Source organism: Odocoileus virginianus, chromosome 23 (genome assembly GCF_023699985.2).
Source record: "Odocoileus virginianus isolate 20LAN1187 ecotype Illinois chromosome 23, Ovbor_1.2, whole genome shotgun sequence".
In the NCBI taxonomy this organism is placed as follows: Eukaryota; Metazoa; Chordata; class Mammalia; order Artiodactyla; family Cervidae; genus Odocoileus; species Odocoileus virginianus.
Genome location: NC_069696.1, coordinates 20,423,687 through 20,442,832, shown reverse-complemented (window position 1 = coordinate 20,442,832; position 19,146 = coordinate 20,423,687). Strand labels below are relative to the sequence as shown.

The following is a 19,146-nucleotide window of genomic DNA, read 5'->3' as shown; positions in this document are numbered from 1 at the left end:
GTTCTACCCACTCCTTAGGTGATGTTGTGTGCAGGGGGCTTGTGCAGTACCCTGTTTTTGCTCAGGGCTCTTCAGATGTGGCAATTGGGTTTTTGGTCTCTTTGTACCTTTGGGTCCAGAATTTATACCACCTACACATGACAGTTATTTGTAGTCCCATACAGTTTCTTTGCATTTTGTTGCTCGAAGAGAGTTGTGTCCAAGTCTAAGTACTGCAGGACTGTAGCAAAGGATCCCAGGTCCCAGCCTGTCTCAGTCTGATGGGAGAAAACACAGAAACCCAAGAAATAAAAGGGAAGGTTAATGAAAGATGTCAGTGGAATCTTACTCACTGCCTGTAATGGGGTGTTGCACACACATTTCTTCTAAACTGTTAAAAAGTTAGAATTTAAATTCATATGTTAATTTACTGAGGACTTTATGGCAAATTGGATTTTAAGCCTTCATTGCAAATTTAAGCACATTTGCTAAGAATGCAAGTATATGTGTGTGAAGATAGAGTAGTAAAACATCTAATTACCCAGCAAATATCAAAGATATATTGAATCCCCATTATGTGCAAACAATTAGGTTTTTAAAAAGTGCAAATCAAACTTCCCAGCTAAGAATATTCTCCGACTCTTCTTTCAGGGAGTAGACAAGATAAGCGGGTTGATGGGGAATCACTAGGTCTCTAAAGACCCTACTAATTGAGCTAAATGGGGTGAAGATAAAAGCTAGTTCCATACCCATGAATTCTGCAAGTCCAGGCTGCTTAGTTCCTCTGAGATATAGATGAAAAGCAAGCATTTATTTTTTTGAAAGAGAAAATGGGATTTAAGATTTTTAAACAAGAAAATATTTAAATGAGGAAAGATCTGGTATTCTCAGGAAGTAAAATTCCAAAAGAGAACTAGTTAACTGCTTTTAAAATAAACAGTAAATTCCATACTTCTTAAAAAGAAAAAAAAATATTAGCACCCTTAATTGCCTTTCTTGTGCTTCACAAAGTTCCTATTAGATATAAAGGGAAATAGGGCAATCTTGAGAGCATACACTTATTTGCAATTCATGAGAACCCAAGACTTTATGGCAGGCAAATGGATCGGTCTTCTTCCCCCCAGTTCAACCAAGCACATCTCAGAAATCTTACTTCTGTTTCGGTCAAGTAACAAGTGTTAGGTCTTTGTGTGTACGTGTTAGTCTGTGTGTCTGTGCATGTCTGTATGTCTGTGTAAAATGTTAGAGTACTTTCATTTTTCAACCTCTAATATCTCCTCATCATAAGACCTCAGTAGGAAACAAAGACTGACTCATCTGCTTTGGTCTTATTCACACAGGCAAGAAAATTCTATTACTCCTCATTCACTATTCTTTTTTACTTCTGGATGAATCATATCGAAGGTATTTAGTGATGGCATATGATAAGCAAGCCACTGAAATGTACCGAAATTGGTATATGGGTGACAAAAATAGAGAAGTTGTTTCCTAGCATCTGAACAACATTATTTATTGATAATATATATATTTACCTAGACCTTGCACTGTAGAAACTAGAAATAGAATTACTAAGAGTAGAAATTAATTGGAGGTTATTTCAATTATGCTTTAAGATGAAATACAATGTTTAGAAATATCCTCAAATATAATATCATACTTGAATTTTTTTGAACAATATATTCGTTTCAGGAACCACCATTTTAAGCAGGATTTCTTTGGTTATTTATTTTTATTTGAATAAAGCAAAACTTGAGGTACATGGTTTGCCAGGTGACTTCTCTTTGAATTCATGTCCCAGTAGACCACATGTTGGGCACTGAGGGTCTTAGAGAGTACTATGAAAACTTGCATAGTTTGAATTGGTTTTCTGACCAGCATGAACACTTCTGTTGCACTCCTACTAGTTCCTGGGTTTCTTAAACACAGAAAGCTTGGTTTCCATAGTTTTTATGGCTTTTTGGAGGACCTCTAAGATTGGTCCCATAGTTTTGACAATTTGTTCCATTTGATCTGCAGCTGACTTAATGGTATACTTAACATTCTCAATGTTGAGTGCATCCTGCAACTTTTTCAAGGCATCTATTGTAGTGGCTTTGGATGGACCTGGACTTTTCTCAGATGTGGTGGCATCTGATTGTTCTTTCCTATAGAAGTCACTTAATTGGAGATTCATGATGGGATATTTCATCAAGAGTAAAAGAGAAGATTCCAAACTCTCAAGAATGTTACCACTATTCAGCACAGAGGCAATGATAGGTGACTGGGCATTTTTGAACATTTCTTTGGTTGACTGTTGCAACTCCCTTATATTGTTACTCTTCTCAACCACAGAGGACATAGCTGTTGCAATCTTGGAACTTAAAGGTTCACTTTGCATTGGGTCCTGCTTGGCCGCCACCACAGAGTGCATCTCCTTAAAAATTTTGAGCATTTGTTCAAAGACAGCCTTCACATTACCATCTTCTTTCACAGTCATCAAGAGGATCTGAGTGCTCATAGTGCTGTTGAACAATTCGATGAGTGCATTTGTGAAGGAAGCAAGATCTTGCATGTAAAAGAAGAATGTTTTGGCAGCTTGAACGAGCCTCTCTTTATCCTTTTCTGACTCTGAAGACATTTCTCCAGCAGAAAGGTTTCAGCACTGTAAAACAAGTAGGAATCCAAATGAAAACTAAATGCATGTTTCAACCATAAATAGACTGAAAGTATAATCTAAACATGATGATAACTCCTGTCAAAGGTTGGAAGGCTATACAAGCATAAATGATCTTGTGCTTTAATAAAAAATAGTAACAAAAATAATTAAAGCAGAGTAGAAGAGGGATTTTCGTAAACTTTAAATCACATATTAAATATTGCATGCTAGATCCCATATTGGATATGTTGACCTATGGATACTCAGGCATTACCCTCAGTAACCATCCAGTCTAGTGGAAAAGACTGGATAAAACATGAAAGATTACGTAGAGGGACTCTGGTTCCAGTTAAAACAGAGCAAGTACTCTCCATCCACCAGAGAAGGGCATGGCAACCCACTCTAATATTCTTGCCTGGAGAATCCCATGGACAGAGGAGCATGGGGGGCTAAAGTCCATGGGGTCACAAAGAGTCAGATACGACTAAATGACTAATACTCACTCACACTCAATCCAGTCTTTCCTACTAATTACAGCTAAAAATCCTGAACAGAATATCTCAAGTAACTATTAAACAACTCTGAAAGGTAGACAGCAGCAGACAGAGGAGGTAGGGATGGCAGTATTCCAAAGAAGATCAAGGTTATCTAGTCCAAACTCCCAAAATGTCTATCTTGTCTAAAAATGTCCTTTCATCACAACTTGTCCTCTTCTGCAATAGAGAGGAATATTACTGTCTATAACCAATGTTCACAGTCCTCTTTTGATATTTTCTCTAGAATTATGTTCTATCAACCACCCCCTCTTCCTTTTGTGCTATGAACTGAACTGTGCTATGAATGCCCCCTTCTGAAATCCAGTAGGTTGACACTCTAATTTCCAGTATGATTTATTTGGAGATAGGTCCTATTAGGAGGTAATTAAGGTTAAGGCCCTGATACAACAGGATTAGTATCCTTTTAAGAGAGACCAGCGAGCACCCTCCCTCACTCTCCCCGCCTTGTGAGACTGCAGCAAGAAGGTGACTGACTGCAAATCAGGAAGAGAGCCCTCACCAAAAACTGAATGGGCCCGTGCTTTGATTTGAGATTTCTCAACCTCCAGAGCTATAAGAAAATAATTCCTGTTGATTAAGCTGCAAGGCTGTGGTATTTTGTTATGGTAGCCCAAGTTGACTAATACATCTTGTATCCTCCATCACTCCCTCTTCATTTGTCCTTCTCCTTTGACTACATTTTCCTATTCAGTTGGTTAAGATTCTGGTTAAGATTCTACCACTGTGGCCTGGGTTCAATCCCTGGTCACAGAACTGAGATCCCACAAGCCAAGCATTGTAGCCAAAAACTGCCCTACTCAGTTTATATTTTATTTTCTATTTTGATCATGCTGCATGGCATGCAGGATCTTAGTTCCTGCAGGGAACTCCAGGGATCAAACCCGTACCCCCTGCAGTGGAATCATGGAGACCTAATCACTGGACAACCAGGAAATTCCCCCCTACTTAGTTTAAAAAAGAAAAATGTTTGACACCAATTTCCCTTTAAGTAATGATCCCATCTCACTCCTTCCTTTAACTCTCAAATTTCCCAACAGAGAAATTCTTCACTTTATTGTAATTTATTTCTAGCCTTCCCTGGTGGCTAGTGGTTAAAAAAAAAATCCACCTGCCAATGCAGAAGATGTGGGTTCCATCCCTGGTCTGGGAAGATTCTCTGTTGGAGGAAAAAGCAACCCACTCCAGCATTTCTCAGTACTCTTGCCTGGGAAATCCCATGGACAGAGTTACCTGGGAGGTTACACTCCCTGGGGTCACAAAGAGTCTGACATGACTTAGTGACTGAACAACAACAATAATTTATTTACATCCCTCATTATTTTCTTACAGGGCATCAATAACTTCTAATCGTAAAATTTCTTGGCCTATTTACAGCTCAGATGGTAAAGAATCTGCCTGCAATGCAGGAGACCTGGGTTCAACCCCTGGGTCAGAAAGATACCCTGGAGAAGGAACTGGCAACCCACTCCAGTATTCTTGCCTGGAGAATTCCATGGCCAGAGGAGCCTGGTGGGCTATAGTCCGTGGGGTCGCAAAGAGCTGACATGACTAAGTGACTAACACACACAAATATCTTGAATTCGCTGCCTTATTTAAAATTGCTGAATACCTCTTCCAACTTCAAATTTTTCTCCTCCAGAGGCCTCCACGATGCTATGCAAATCTGGTCCTTCTACATCCTCTCCAAGAATTTGCTCATTTTGTAGGCTTTTCTTCCTTATGCCAGCAAGTTCTTTCCAGTCTCCTAAGCTCAGGAAGGCTGTGTCTTTGGCCCTCCTCATATTCTATACTTCTTCCCTTCAAGACCTCACTGGGGGACTTCCCTCATGGTCCAGTGGTAAAGAATCTGCCTGCCAGTGTAGGGAACACAAGTTTGATCCCTGATCTGGGGATGCGGCAGAGCAGCGAAGTCCAAGTGCCAAAACTACTGAGCCCGTGTTCTCGAGCCCAGGAGCCACAACAGGAGAAGTCGCTGCAATGAGAAGTCTGTGTACTGCAACTGGAGAGTAGCCCCTACTCACGGCAACTAGAGAAAGTCCGTGCACAGCAACAAAGATCCAGTGAAGCCTAAATATTAATAAATAAAGGCTAAATTATTTTTTAAAAAAGATCTCACCTATCCCCATTAATTATAAATGTCATCTGTGTGCAGATGACTCCTAAATCTCCCAGTGTAGCCTCAGAAATTCTCCTGATCTCTAGATCTACATTTCCAACTACCTACTGGTCATCATATGGTAACTGTACCAGTATATGTCACACAATTATCCCAAACTGCACTCATCTCCTCCAAAAACATTCTCCTCTTAAGCCTTGCCTCATTCAGTTCATTTCAGTCGCTCAGTCATGGCCGAGTCTTTGCAACCCCATGAACTGCAGCACGCCAGGCCTCCCTGTCCATCACAAACTCCCGGAGACCACCCAAACCCATGGCCATTAAATCAGTGATGCCATCCAACCATCTCATCCTCTGTCGTCCCCTTCTCCTACTGCCTTCAATCTTCCCCAGCATCAGGGTCTTTTCAAATGAGTCAGCTCTTTGCATGAGGTGGCCAAAGTATTGGAGTTTCAGCTTCAGCATCAGTCCTTCCAGTGAACACCCAGGACTGATCTCCTTTAGGATGGACTGGTTGGATCTCCTTGCAGTCCAAGGGACTCTCAAGAGTCTTCTCCAACACCATAGTTCAAAAGCATCAGTTTTTCAGTGCTCAGCTATCTTCACAGTCCAACTCTCACATCCATACATGACCACTAGAAAAACCATAGCCTTGACCAGACAGACCTTTGTTGGCAAAGTAATGTCTCTGCTTTTTAATATTCTATCTAGGTTGGTCATAAGTATCCTTCCAAGGAGTAAGCGTCTTTTAATCTCATGCCTGCAATCACCATCTGCAGTGATTTTGGAGCCCAGAAAAATAAAGTCAGCCACTGTTTCCACTGTCTCCCCATCTATTTCCCATGAAGTGATGAGACCAGATGCCATGATCTTAGTTTTCTGAATGTTGAGCTTTAAGCCAACTTTTCCACTCTCCTCTTTCACTTTCATCAAGAGGCTCTTTAGTTCTTCACTTTCTGCCATAAGGGAGGTGTAATCTGTATATCTGAGATGCATTTTTGCATCTTGCCTCATTGTTGAGGCTCAAAATCTATCTTCCTTTTCTCTTCACCAAACTGAATCAGTCCCTAAAACTTGTTAACCCTCTTTGAACTTATTTCAATCCATCCCCTCCCTTCCATTCCCATAACTACTATTCCGGTGAGCTCTCATCTAGACAATTTTAGTGGTCTCACATTTGATCTCAATATTTTTGTCAAAGGGTCACAAACTGACAATTCACAGGAAAAAATCTAACCAGATATGCTTTGTTTGACCTACCACAATTCGTTATCAGTTGCAAATTTTAAATTGAAACACAGAAATCGAGATTTCTACTGATTATTGAAAAAATGAAATGAACTGGTAGTAGTAAGTCCTTTTTCTGGATGGAGAAATTTCCTGGAACTGAGGTTGTCCCCTTCAGACTAGACATTCACCCTCTACACCCTATTGTCTTGGTGATTTAGTCGCTAAGTCATGTCTGACTCTGGCAACCCGTGGACTATAACCTGCCAGATTCCTCTGTCCATGAAGTAGGTTGTCATTTCCTTCTCCAGGGGATCTTCCCAACCCAGGAACTGAACCCAGGTCTCCTGCACAGCAGACAGATTCCTTACCATCTAAGCCATCAAGGAAGCCCCTATACACAAAATAGAGACTGTCCAACTCTAAAGTCCATGGTGTTTCCACTAAGTTATTGAGGTTGAGTGATTTTACCTGCTTCTGATGTATCTCTGATGTAGAGGAATCAGTAGAGATTAGGACAGAATCTAGAGGAAGAAGCGTGGGAGATGCTGATCTAAGCTTTAAGGGAAAGGAGTCAAGATGATTAACCAAGATAACACGGAAGACAGTAATAAAGAGCAGAACTTCCAGCCAGGAAAGAAGAGCACACACACACACACACATACACACACACACACACACACACAAAACACATTTGGCTGAAAATATCTCTGCCCATATGCCTTGAGAACTTAAAGCAATCAGCAACAGGAGGTACAAAAGGCAACAGAAGCTAAAGTAAATTTAATATCTGGAATAGCTGATACGCTGCTGCTGCATCACTTTAGTTGTGTCCGACTCTGTGCGACCCCACAGACAGCAGGCCACCAAGCTCCTCCGTCCCTGGGATTCCCCAGGCAAGAATACTGGAGTGGGCTGCCATTTCCTTCTCCAATGCATGCATGCATGCATGCTAAGTCGCTGCAATCGTGTCCGACTCTGTGCGACCCTATGGACAGTAGCCCACCAGGCTCCTCCATCCACAGAATACTGAAGTGGGTTGCCAGTTCCTTCTCCAAGCTGACATTATGGGACGTCAAAATTCTGAGTTTCAATCAAAGAGGCATCTTCTCTACGGAGTCAAATTAGCTCAGTTGGACAGAACTTTTCAAATTAAAAGTCCATTAAAGAATAAAAAATTGAATGTTTTATCATTGTATCAGTCTTTCAAATTATATTCAATTCAGTTCAGTCATTCAGTCGTGTTCGACTCTTTGCGACCCCATGGACTGCAGCACACCAGGCCTCCCTGTCCATCACCAACTCCCGGAGTCCACCCAAACCCATGTCCATTGAGTTGGTGATGCCATCCAACCATCTCATCCTCTGTTGTCCCCTTCTCCTCCTGCCTTCAATCTTTCCCAGCATCAGGGTCTTTTCCAATGAGTCAGTTCTTCATATCAGATGGCCAAAGCACTGGAGTTTTGGCTTCAGCATCAGTCCTTCCAATGAATATTCAGGACTGATTTCTTTTAGGATGGACTGGTTGGATCTCCCTGCAGTCCAATATTACTTAATACGTACCAATTTTATATTAATATAGAAGATAAAAGAATTCTGAGAACTAAACCATGTACAAACAGTCAATAAACCAGACAGGCAGAGGGACCCAGCAGAGACTAACAAAGCCTGTTAAGTCATCACATTCCATTAGAAACATCCAGATGAAACCAGATGAAAAAGCACAGCAACTACTCCTAAACAACTGCTGGGACCACTGGACTCAGAAACAAGGTAAGCAATATGGGTATTTCTGTTAGTATTGATATAATACTCTGCTTCTCCATATTAAAAGGCATCTGCAGTAATATGCTAGACTTGAATCCTAACTATAAATATAATAAAGCAACAAAACAACTTTAAGTGGATCCCATGACATGTTCCTGGTGAACATTTATGTCTCTGAAGATACCAAGAAAGAAGAAAATTAACAGCTTATATAATTAAGTCAGCAGGGAAGATAAAGTAGTAAAGACATCACTTTTAGAAAAGAACAAGGATGAAAGGACACCTGTGTGTGAAAGTGTGCTATTTATATAGATTGTAACATCTTTATGTCTTTAACATTCATTTATGATTCAGTACCTTTAGAAGAATGAATGTGTGATCTAATTTTAGTTAATGTCTAGTGCTTATGCTCCTTCATTAAGTTCTATTACATTTAAATACCACTGGGCATTTGCTGTGTGTCTTCAGATAGACTGCTATCTTCTTGAGGGCAAGGAACTTTGTTTACTCAAGGCATATGGCAGAGGTTCCCAAGTGAACATCTGATAAATGCTGGTAAATGACCTCAATATTCTCCTTTCTGGCCAGAAATATTCTTTTAAACAATTTTTATATCAGAGTGTCATCACAGCATGATCAACTTTTTATTTTTTTAAATTAAAGGCCATGGTTTTGATTTAAAGGAGGCTCAGAACTAGTTAGTAGCTGTTATTTTCTCCTGAAAAGCTTCTGACTTTACCCATACCCTAAACCCACACTCCCAGATAAGTAAACCTTGCAGCACAGCTAGACCCAATATGGATAGTGAGGATAAGGGACAGCATGGAGAAAGGTAGAAGTTTAGAGAGCACTAATGACCAGACATCAGAAGCTAAGACAGGGGCTTTGCTTTCTTTCCTTCTTCCTTTCTATTTTTAATTGTTATTATGGGAAAAGTCCAAACATACACAAAAGTGAAAATAATAATAAACTCCCGTATACCCGTAATCCAGCTTCAAAAATTATCAGTATAAGGTTGATCTTATTACCTCTATGAACCTACTCCAATCTCCCTTGTAGAGTATTTGTAAGCAAATTTCAGTGTCATTTCATCATTAACTTTTTCAGGGTACATTTCCACAAAAGCAAGAACTTTCTGAAATTTGACCTTATGCTTCTCAAACCAGTAATATTTAACAGAATTGTCTTTGACTTTGAAACACACCCAGTGTCCTGCTGTAAAAATTAATTTTTGATGTAGGTGGAAAAGCTTTTGCAATGCACTTGCAGTACATATCAAAATATAAATTTTTATACCTACTGATTATATAAATTATATGTTTATATGATTTGAATTTCCTCTGGAAATTTACCCTGAGGAAATAATCCAGGTAATTGAGAGAAAAAGGATCATGTGTATTAAAATACTTATATTAAGGTAGTGAAACAATTAAGGATTTAATAAATTGTGGTAAATATATATGAAATATTTTATAAAATATAAATATGTATATTTTATGTAACCAATAAAATAATTATGAAACTAGAAATAGGGGGAGTATTTAAATTAATATAAGATGAAATTTTATTTATACTATTATCACAACTTTGTAAAAGCACTTATGCCTTTAAATAAACTTTGGAAAGGAATAATTCAAAAAAACATGATGGGAGGTTTATGGATGTTTTTCCTTGTGGATAATAAAGTATTTATATATTATTGCTATAAACTTTAAAAAATACTTTGTTTTATCAAAGCTTTTAAATTTTACCACCTATCAAAGCACAATCACCTGTCACTTTATCCATGAATCTTCCTCTAATAATCTCGGTCCTAAAATTTCTCTTTAAATTCCTATAGCACTGGACAGTCAATGCACTACGTAATTCACAAAAGTATCCTGAGAAATATTTATCTGCATATGTGATAATCAATACATTTTTATTTTTAAGGTCGTTCCTTTCCTGAAAAACTAAAACAACTGTCACATCACTAAATTAACTTTTAGATACAATCATCAGTAGCCATTCCCTTCTCCATGGGATCTTCCTGATCCAGGGATCGAACCCAGGTCTGCATTGCAGCCAGATTCTTTACCATCTGAGCCACAAGGGAAGCCCAGTATCACAAAATTAACTTTTAGATACAATCATCAGTATATTTGTACCATTTCTTACATGTTCTTTAATTACGAATGTTTACTTGTCATTTCAACAAAATTGATGAGTTTGGTCCAACAATAATCCATCTGAAGCTAGTCTTTGTTTTCATTCCAAGTCCCTAAAACGAGCTGTAGCTTCAAGATTTGTCTACTTCCTTTTTTTAAATAAAATAAGCCAAAACACATGTGATTTCCAAACTGTTTTAGCAACAGTACTCTATTATCACACAAAATTTTATCCACCCACAGCCCAAATACAGCAGCAGAGAATGCACAGCTGCTTTAGTAAAAGCTGGGGTGAAATTAATGTGCCAGAGGCCAAGTGCTCCACCTGCCGGTTAGCAATTCCCCATCAGGCTGTGCAGGACTCTTTCTATTTCATGAACCACTACAACAGATCCAAGTAGGCTGTACATAAGTGAATGGTAACTGCCCACTGCTAATTAGGAGCACTATCATGTGATAAAAAATAGTGTAAAGTTGACATCTTCCATACAAAAGATGCCGCTGATCAGAGCTGGATTAAATACACCACTTAATTGCCTGCTGAACTTTAAAAATCATTTTTTAAATGACTTTAAATTATTTTAAAAGATTGAATTTTAAAGTCAGTATTTAAAAGGTCAAACCTGAAATGCAATAAGATAGAGGGAAGTATACAGCCCAGAATTCCTCTTGGGTACAGTACTACATATTGTTGGTAAGATATCACTTGAGGCATGCCTGAGTAACAACTGTGATCTTTAAGAAAGGTGACTCCAACTGATGGCAGATCTTTTTCGTTTTGCTGAGGGAAGGGAGCAATTCAAGTGTCAGAGCTAAATTGTCATGGGCAATAGTGCAAATGCTGCCCATTGCCAACTAAGATTTTTCAAGTGGTATATAAAAAGTGAAGTCGCTCAGTCGTGTCCGACTCTTTGCGATCCCATGGACTGTAGTCTACCAGGCTTCTCCGTCCATGGGGTTTTCCAGGCAAGAGTACTGGAGTGGGGTTGCCATTTCCTTCTCCAAATGGTGTATAACCTGTCCTTTAAATATCAAGCATGTATCTAAGAGCATCAGTTTGAAAGGGTACAAATCATTTCCCTAGATAACTGGATGTCTCCACATGGCCCCAGGGTCAATATTATTAAAGCGAGAGGTTTTTTTTTTGTTTTTTAAATTTTTATTGGAATAAACCTGATCTACAATGTTGGAGAAGGAAATGGCAACCCACACTCCAGTACTCTTGCCTGGAAAATTCCATGGACTGAGGAGCCTGGTAGGGCACAATCCATGGGGTCACAGAGTCAGACACGACTGAGCGACTTCACTTTCTTCTTTTTTTACAATGTTGTGTTGGTTCTGCTGTACAGAAAAGTGAATCAGTTATAAGTATCTCCACTCTTTTTTAGGTTCTTTTCCCACATAGGTCATTACATAATATGGGGTAGAGTTCCCTGTAAGATACAGCATATGCTTATTACTCATCTGTTTTATATATAGTAGTGTATGTATGTCAATTCCAATCTCCCAGTTTATCCCTCCCCTCCCTTTACCCCAGGTAACTATAAGATTATCTTCTGCATCTGTGACTCTGTTTCTGTTTTGTAAATAAGTTCACATATGCCACTTTTTTTTAGATTCCCATTTAGAAGTGATACCATATGATGTATCTTACTTCAAAGTGTGAGTTCTTTTAAATGAGTTTGCAGAAGGCATGCACACCTCTATCTATAATTTGGTACGATATACTGCCTACAGTTTGACCCTGCAGTCTTAAACGTCTTAACTTCCTACCTACATTAGGAATTCTATAAAAGCAGGGACTGTATCTACTTCATTTCTGTAGGCTCTATAGAGCCTAGCATACTACCTTGTAATAGTAAAGTACTACTATCCATTAGATAAATTGCTACTGCATTATTAAATTACTTCCTTCATTGGGCTCTTCAAGTTTCACCTGCTCAAAACATAATCCTTGGTTTCACCTTCAAAAGCCACCTCTCCTCCACCTAGTTCTCTAGTGTTTATCTCACTGTCAGGATAGAAATAATTTTAAACTGTATTCAGTACTGGGGCAAGTATAGTGGCAGGCCTGCTGAAGATCTCTCTGCAGAAAGAAACTGTCAAGTCCCCTTCCCCAAGTGAAAAAAAGGAAGGTAAGCCTGACTCAAGAGACTAAAAGTCTTTCTTCATTAGATGTAAAAAATAATTCTGAGCACATCATGATGTTTCTTACTCAGACTTATTATTGGCACAAAATTATGGATATCTGGAACCCAGGAAAAAGACTATAAAAGTGAATGCCCAAGGGTTTTTAGTATGCAGAGGAAAGAAAACATTACTTTTGCAGATGAAAACACAGTGTGTCTGATATATGGTAAGACTGAACCTTTCATCAATTAGTTATTACTATTTCTTCTTTTACTGTCTGTTCAAAGTGTGTTTAGCTATGAGATTATTACTGCTTCCCTTATTAACAGCTAAACTTTAGAAATCAATATTTTTTCATTTTTCCTCCATTTTAACTAGTTTTAGTTCTTTTTACATGGTCATCATTGTTAAAGTTTGTGTGACTTATTCCCACTGGTTTTAAGCTTATGAAGCCCTCCATACAGACATTTAAAAATTATCTATTTTCTTCTAGCTATTGTATCACTTGTTTTTTTTTTTACATGTACTATACTGATAACATTTAAAGTTTTACACTGATAACATTAAAAATTTTTAATACTCCAGAATCATTTATGGAATACTAATTTCAATTATTACTGATTTGAGTGTCTACATACATTATATATTAAATCCAACATATATCAGGGTCTCCTCTGGGGACTATTTTGCTCCATAATTCCATCTACTCTTGCACCTGGTACAACACTGGTTCATACTGTGTTTAAGGTGCTTCAATGTTTAGGAAAGGAAAAGTCTAGTCTTTCAAATGTACTTTATGATTAATTTGTCAACCTGTGTTAAAACAATGAATTAACTGAAAAGCAACTGACCAGCTGGAAGCATTTAACCTCTTATCAAAGGGGAAGGTTATCTCTTCTTTATCTTCAGGTAAATAGAACCACACACCTTTTCTAAAAGTTATGCCTTCAAATAATCACATATGATAGCTTTTAGAGAAATTTTTCACTTGTTCAGGGTATGAAAGACTTCTCACTTAAATTTCTGAATGGGGATGTAGTCTGTGATCTTCAGAACTCAGAGCCAGAAACTAGAGTTTTCATTTCATGATAAGATCTGAATACTAGGAACAACAACAAAAAGGTTTAATGTAAAATTTCTAGGAGAAAAAAGCAAAATCAAAGTAATAGTTTGTGATTAGCAAACTGCAGTTTGCAACCCAATAGTGAGTTTGGGGAATATTTAATAGTCCCTTGTGTTTCAGCTGGTAACGAATCCGCCTGCAATGTGGGAGACCTGGGTTCAATTCCTGGGTTGGGACAATCCCCTGGAGAAGGAATGGCTACCCACTCCAGTATTCTGGCCTGGAGGACTTCATGGACTATATAATCCATGGGGTCACAAAGAGTCGGACACAGCTGAGTGACTTTCACTCACTTCACTCACTTGACAATTTCTTTAAACAGAATTGAGATATTTTCTATTTACTGATTTGTGGACATTTGTGTCTGGTGTGTGTGTGTGTGTGTGTGTAGTATATATAAATCAAAGATAAAAATGAATTTCTGGCCATGATACAATTTACTCTGGTGTGTGTGTATGTGTGTGTGTGCGCTATATCTAAATGAAAGATAAAAATGAATATCTGATCATGATACAATTTACTCCATCAGGGGTACTAGTGCACTTTTCTAAAACTAAGAGCAAAAATAATGATGTTCCTAATCTGTTTTTCTTTTTTTTTTTTCCAAAAATTTCCCATTTCTATTTCCATATTGTATCCTTCTAACATGGAGGATAGGTTATATTCATGTTTACTTTCCTGACAGAAAATATCTTCATTCCTTCATCCCATGTTTCCAAGGTTCCCAATATCCAAGCCTAGAAATACCATAAATATACTATAAATACACTATAAATATCCAAAACCATGGTGGTAGAAAGACAGGGCCCCAGTTAATTAGGATATTGTTTTCTCAATGAGAATATGCCAGATCCTACACAGGTAAAAAGGACTCCATTTTCTTATTCTTCTCTCCCCAGAGTTCAAACAAAAAAATCAGTGTCAGGTACATAGAAAGACTGCTCTAATCGCGCATATGGAGGAACAGTGTTCTCACTGGGTCCAAACTTTCACCCACATTCACTCAGAGGAGTGTCACTTTTTCCTCCTTTCTCTGAGCCAAAAGTACAAACACAAGCAGGATATAAACATCAGGCTTATTCATTCTATGGTGCACTCTTTTTTCCCCTCTATGGTGGATTCTTGCTACTTATTCCTTCACACCTTCCTGGAATGGCATTATCTTCTTTCTGAGGCCAACTCTAGCTTATCTGAATAATGGCCAAGAGCAGTAAAGACAATTCTAAAGAATTTAACTTACAAGCTTTGCAAATAGTGAACCAGAGAGATATTCATAACTGCCCTGTTCCTTCCATCAGCATGACTGCCTCTCCAAGCGAGACTTCAAGCAATCTTGCAAATATACTTTAATCATGAGAATCTTTTTGTAAATATTCTATTGTTGTATGTGTTGCCTCTGGATGCTTCTTAGGTTTTGGAGTGCAAACAGTTTGCCTGTAAAGATATAAAGTGTTTTGATTTCTTTTTTAATATTTTAAAATAACAGCATATGTTATACTTTAAACTACATATACTATATACACTATATACTTTTAAAACCATGTGAATAGAATAACCACTCAAATAAAAGATGAGTGCATAAATAAAATTAGCTATTGCCCTGTAAAGTCAGAGATCTTAATATTCTTCTAACCCTACTAATTTCAAATATTAGAAAAAATCAATTTGGTAGGTCTATTCAAAGTGGTGACTATAGGTTGAGGAAATTAAGAAGCACTGGTAATCAAGAGCTAACCATTTCAAATACATTATTACATATTACTTGGAAATAATCACATCTATTAATAATCAGATGTTGCTGCTGCTAAGTCGCTTCAGTCGTGTCCAACTCTGTGCGACCCTGTAGATGGCAGCCCACCAGGCTCCCCTGTCCCTGGGATTCTCCAGGCAAGAACACTGGAGTGGGGTGCCATTGCCTTCTCCATAATCAGATGTTAGACAGACACAAATCTGTACTATCTAGGATTCTCTCCATCACAAGATCTAATGCCATAATTAACACATCCATGGGTTATACTATGTTACCTGTATTTTCATAGTGACTTCACATTTCAAAAAATGATTTTGAAGAACATGTTGAGTTTTCTGAGAAATTCCTTAGGTAGCATACTACTTTTTTATCCATATAGTAAAAGTGTTTCTGGTCAAATCTATGCAACCAGCAGATATTTTTCAAGATTTTTAGTAAAGATTTCCTATTGTATTTTTCAGAGACCATATTTGAAATATGGCTCAAAGTGACTTCCTCTATCCAGAGAACCCAAAAAGGCGACAAGAAGTAAACCGTCTTCACCAGGAGCTCCTTGACTGCTTATCTGACAGCTTCCATGCCACCAATAAGCTGATTGGGGTTTTAAACACACACTTAGGATGTACGTTACCTTCCATTGAAATGAAAAGAGATAGGACCATCAAAGAAAACTGTGATATCATCATCCAATCCATGATGAACATCCAAAAAGAATTGCAAAAGGTGGATGAAGCACTAAAAGATAAACTAGAGCCAACTCTTTATAGAAAACTTCAGGATATTAAGGAAAGAGAAACCGAGAAAATTGCGATAGTACAGAAGGTTATTTCAGTCATCCTGGGAGAAGCTACTTCTGCCGCCAGTGCGGTGGCTGTTAAACTTGTGGGCTCAAATATCACAACAGGCATAATTAACAAGTTGGTCACTGTGCTAGCTCAGATTGGTGCATCTCTCCTCGGTAGCATAGGAGTCGCTGTTCTTGGCCTTGGGATAGATATGATCTTCCGTGCCATCCTGGGAGCAGTGGAGAAAACACAGCTTCAAGCAGCCATCAAAAGTTACGAGAAGCATCTGGTAGAATTCAAGTCAGCTTCAGAAAAATATCATCATGCCATTACTGAGGTCACCAACACAGTGAAACATCAAATGAAATAAAGTTGCTTTATTTGCCACCAGAATATTTCTCTGCTTTTCTCTCCATAATGGTGTTTTGCTTCTCTGATTAGGTTCATTTTCCATAAGCTTCCAACAAGATATAAATACAGTAAACAACTCTGAGGATTCAGAAATGCTACAACTAGATGACTCTAGAGTTTTCTATCAACAATGAACGTCTGGATCAGCTGGTGCTAGACCTGTAAGTGAAAGACTGCATCCTGGGATGTCCTCTCACTGTGCTCTACAGATCAATATTAGGGTGAATGCTATTGCAGAGCAGCGTGTAGGAGTGACCTTTTCCAATTCCCAGTCAAAATCTTCAAAATTTGCATTGAATGAAGAGACTATCCCTAGCTTCAGACATCATTTTTAGTTCTAAGGGACATAGTAACTTCTGCCCCCACATGAAAGCTGAGCCTTAGAATTGAACAAAAAGACTACAGTAATTGTGACCATCAGTTTAAATGCAATTTGCCCTAAACTGGAAGAGACTGAAATTTGGTTTGTAACAATTTACTTCAAAAGGAGGCGACTGTTCTGGAAAGTTCTACTAATTACCAATCTGTAATTCAGATTGACTGTTAAGAGATAAAAGTTAAAATATAAAAAATAAAAATTATTGCTATAATTGCAATCAATCCTGACCAACTGTGGTGTGATGATTAAATTTTCAAGTGAATGTCTAGACACTTTGGAACATTTTTAAAATAAGCAAATCTCACATATACATATATATATATAATGCATTTAAATGTAGCAGAGGCACTTGCTACTCTTTTAAGAATTTATTGTTTATAGGAAAGGTGTAATTTATTACTTTATGAGTTTTAAGAAAAACTAAATTTCATTTTCAATACTAGCAAAAAGGAGGCAGCTTTCCCTGTTATATAAAAAACTCAGGAGATCCATTACATTAATTACCTAATTTCAGAAAAATCCCAAGGCTATAGAGGCCTAGCGGGTCAGCTAAATTTCTGAAGCAAGTGTTTATCTTCTAAATCCTTCAACAACCAGTAACTCCCCATTGAGACTTGTGGGTTCTACTTACAAAATTATTTTAAAAGTTATTCCTGCAAGAATGTTCGTTACAGTTGATTCTTGCATCCAATTAAGAGAAACGTCTTGACATTTTAAAAGCACAACGTATCTCAAAAATCTAGATGAAACACTATAACTTTTCAAAGTTAGTCTTCATTTTCTTTTCCTTCTGACACTGCTTCGATAAATTAGTTGCAAAACATCACAATTTAGTCCACCTTCAAAATTTTTATTTTGCATTTATTATCTGATTCTGAAACTTAAAAACTTACTGCTTTTGTGAGACTCGGAATTCAGCCAAAAACCATATCAATAATCTTGTAAAACAAAAGCTTTCGGTAAGGGACCAATCCTACAGGTTAAGCGCACTTTTAAATATTCTCTAAAAAAACTAGTATGTATCTCCGTCAAGATCTTGGAATATTTATAACTGATAGTAAGAATTGACCTCTATCTAACATCTCTCTCTCTTTAGTTGCTAATTTGCGTCCGACTCTTGCGACTCCACGGACTGTAGCCTGTCAGGCTACTCCTCTGTCCATGGGATTCTCGAGGCAAGAATACTGAAGTGGGTTGCATTTCCTTCTCCAGAGGATCTTCCCCACCCAGGAATCCAACCGGGGTCTCCTGCATTGCAGGCAGATTCTTTACCAACTGAGCTATGAGGGAAGCCCATTTCTAACATACTTTCCGGTAAGAGATACTATTTTTGAATGTTTAAACTCACCTTTAAGGGGAAAAGATATGGGAGGAGTCTTAGATAAAGAGCATACAAAAGAGAAGGAAAGGACGAAGATTAGACCTAAGGGAACACACCCCTTTGTACGGTGACGTCATAAAGGATATTTTGTGAGTGAAAAGACCCGTAGGTAAAAAGACACAACGTAAACCAACCTCACCTCTCGTAAACTTAAAACTGACTATACGTGTGTCCTCATATTTCCTCTTCAAAAAACGAATCCTGTAGATTAGCAATCTGGGACTCTAACATTTACACTGATTTCCTCAGGTCTACAGATGTTCTGTGGAAAAATATCAACTTCCGGGAGCAAACCAAGCTAGCTAAATGCATGAAGCACGGCAGCAAGCGTTATTCCGGGATCCCTTTTCAAACAGAAACTCCCCAAAGATTTCATGCGCTTACGTCATAAACGCGAAAAAAATCTACAGAAACACAATTCCAGGTGACACAAATAGCGCTAAACAGGTCCCTAGCTGGAATCGGACTGTAATAACAACCACTCTCGAATGTCAGGTCAGAATGCCTGTGGCCCGAGAGGTAGAACAGAAGTCGCCTCAGCCAAACATATAGCCCACCCGCTTCATTTTCACACTCTTATTGGGCTAGACAAATGTCAGTCAACATGAAACCGTTGGACTGAGTGGTGGAGGCGGGCTCTTAGCCGATAACCAACCAATTCGGTACTGTATTGGGGCGGAAGAGACTCTCGTCCTGCAGCTCTCGGTTACTCTCTATGGTTCCAGGGCGAAGAAACGCGGAGATCTTCGGGCCGGAAGT

General features: G+C 38.3%; 2 protein-coding genes across 13 annotated transcripts; one reads left to right on the top strand and one right to left on the bottom strand.

Moving 5' to 3' along the window:
- Window positions 1-1,689: 1,689 nt before the first annotated feature.
- Window positions 1,690-19,129, bottom strand: C23H12orf60 (chromosome 23 C12orf60 homolog). 12 transcript variants are annotated; one of them, XM_020887351.2, is made up of 4 exons: window positions 18,355-18,475; window positions 14,922-15,115; window positions 13,574-13,660; window positions 1,690-2,620 (listed from the first exon to the last, which is right to left on the bottom strand). In XM_020887351.2, exon 4 carries the CDS (start codon window positions 2,594-2,596, stop codon window positions 1,880-1,882), a length of 717 nt encoding a protein of 238 aa, XP_020743010.2. In that variant the 5' UTR covers window positions 2,597-2,620; window positions 13,574-13,660; window positions 14,922-15,115; window positions 18,355-18,475; the 3' UTR covers window positions 1,690-1,879. The 12 variants fall into 12 exon arrangements, 11 of the variants coding, with proteins under 11 accessions (XP_020743010.2, XP_020743031.2, XP_020743020.2 ...); XM_020887372.2 differs by lacking the exons at window positions 13,574-13,660; window positions 18,355-18,475 and adding an exon at window positions 19,043-19,129; XM_020887361.2 differs by lacking the exons at window positions 13,574-13,660; window positions 18,355-18,475 and adding an exon at window positions 18,522-19,026.
- Window positions 3,253-17,169, top strand: SMCO3 (single-pass membrane protein with coiled-coil domains 3). Its single transcript, XM_070453666.1, has 2 exons — window positions 3,253-8,287; window positions 15,893-17,169. The coding sequence occupies exon 2, from the start codon at window positions 15,909-15,911 to the stop codon at window positions 16,584-16,586; it is 678 nt and encodes a 225-aa protein (XP_070309767.1). The 5' UTR covers window positions 3,253-8,287; window positions 15,893-15,908; the 3' UTR covers window positions 16,587-17,169.
- Window positions 19,130-19,146: the final 17 nt, after the last annotated feature.

What these genes read in the sequence shown, in the direction of transcription:
- C23H12orf60 (XM_020887372.2), bottom strand. Translation starts at nt 2,596, where the DNA reads ATGTCTTCAGAGTCAGAAAAGGATAAAGAGAGGCTCGTTCAAGCTGCC.
- SMCO3 (XM_070453666.1), top strand. Translation starts at nt 15,909, where the DNA reads ATGGCTCAAAGTGACTTCCTCTATCCAGAGAACCCAAAAAGGCGACAA.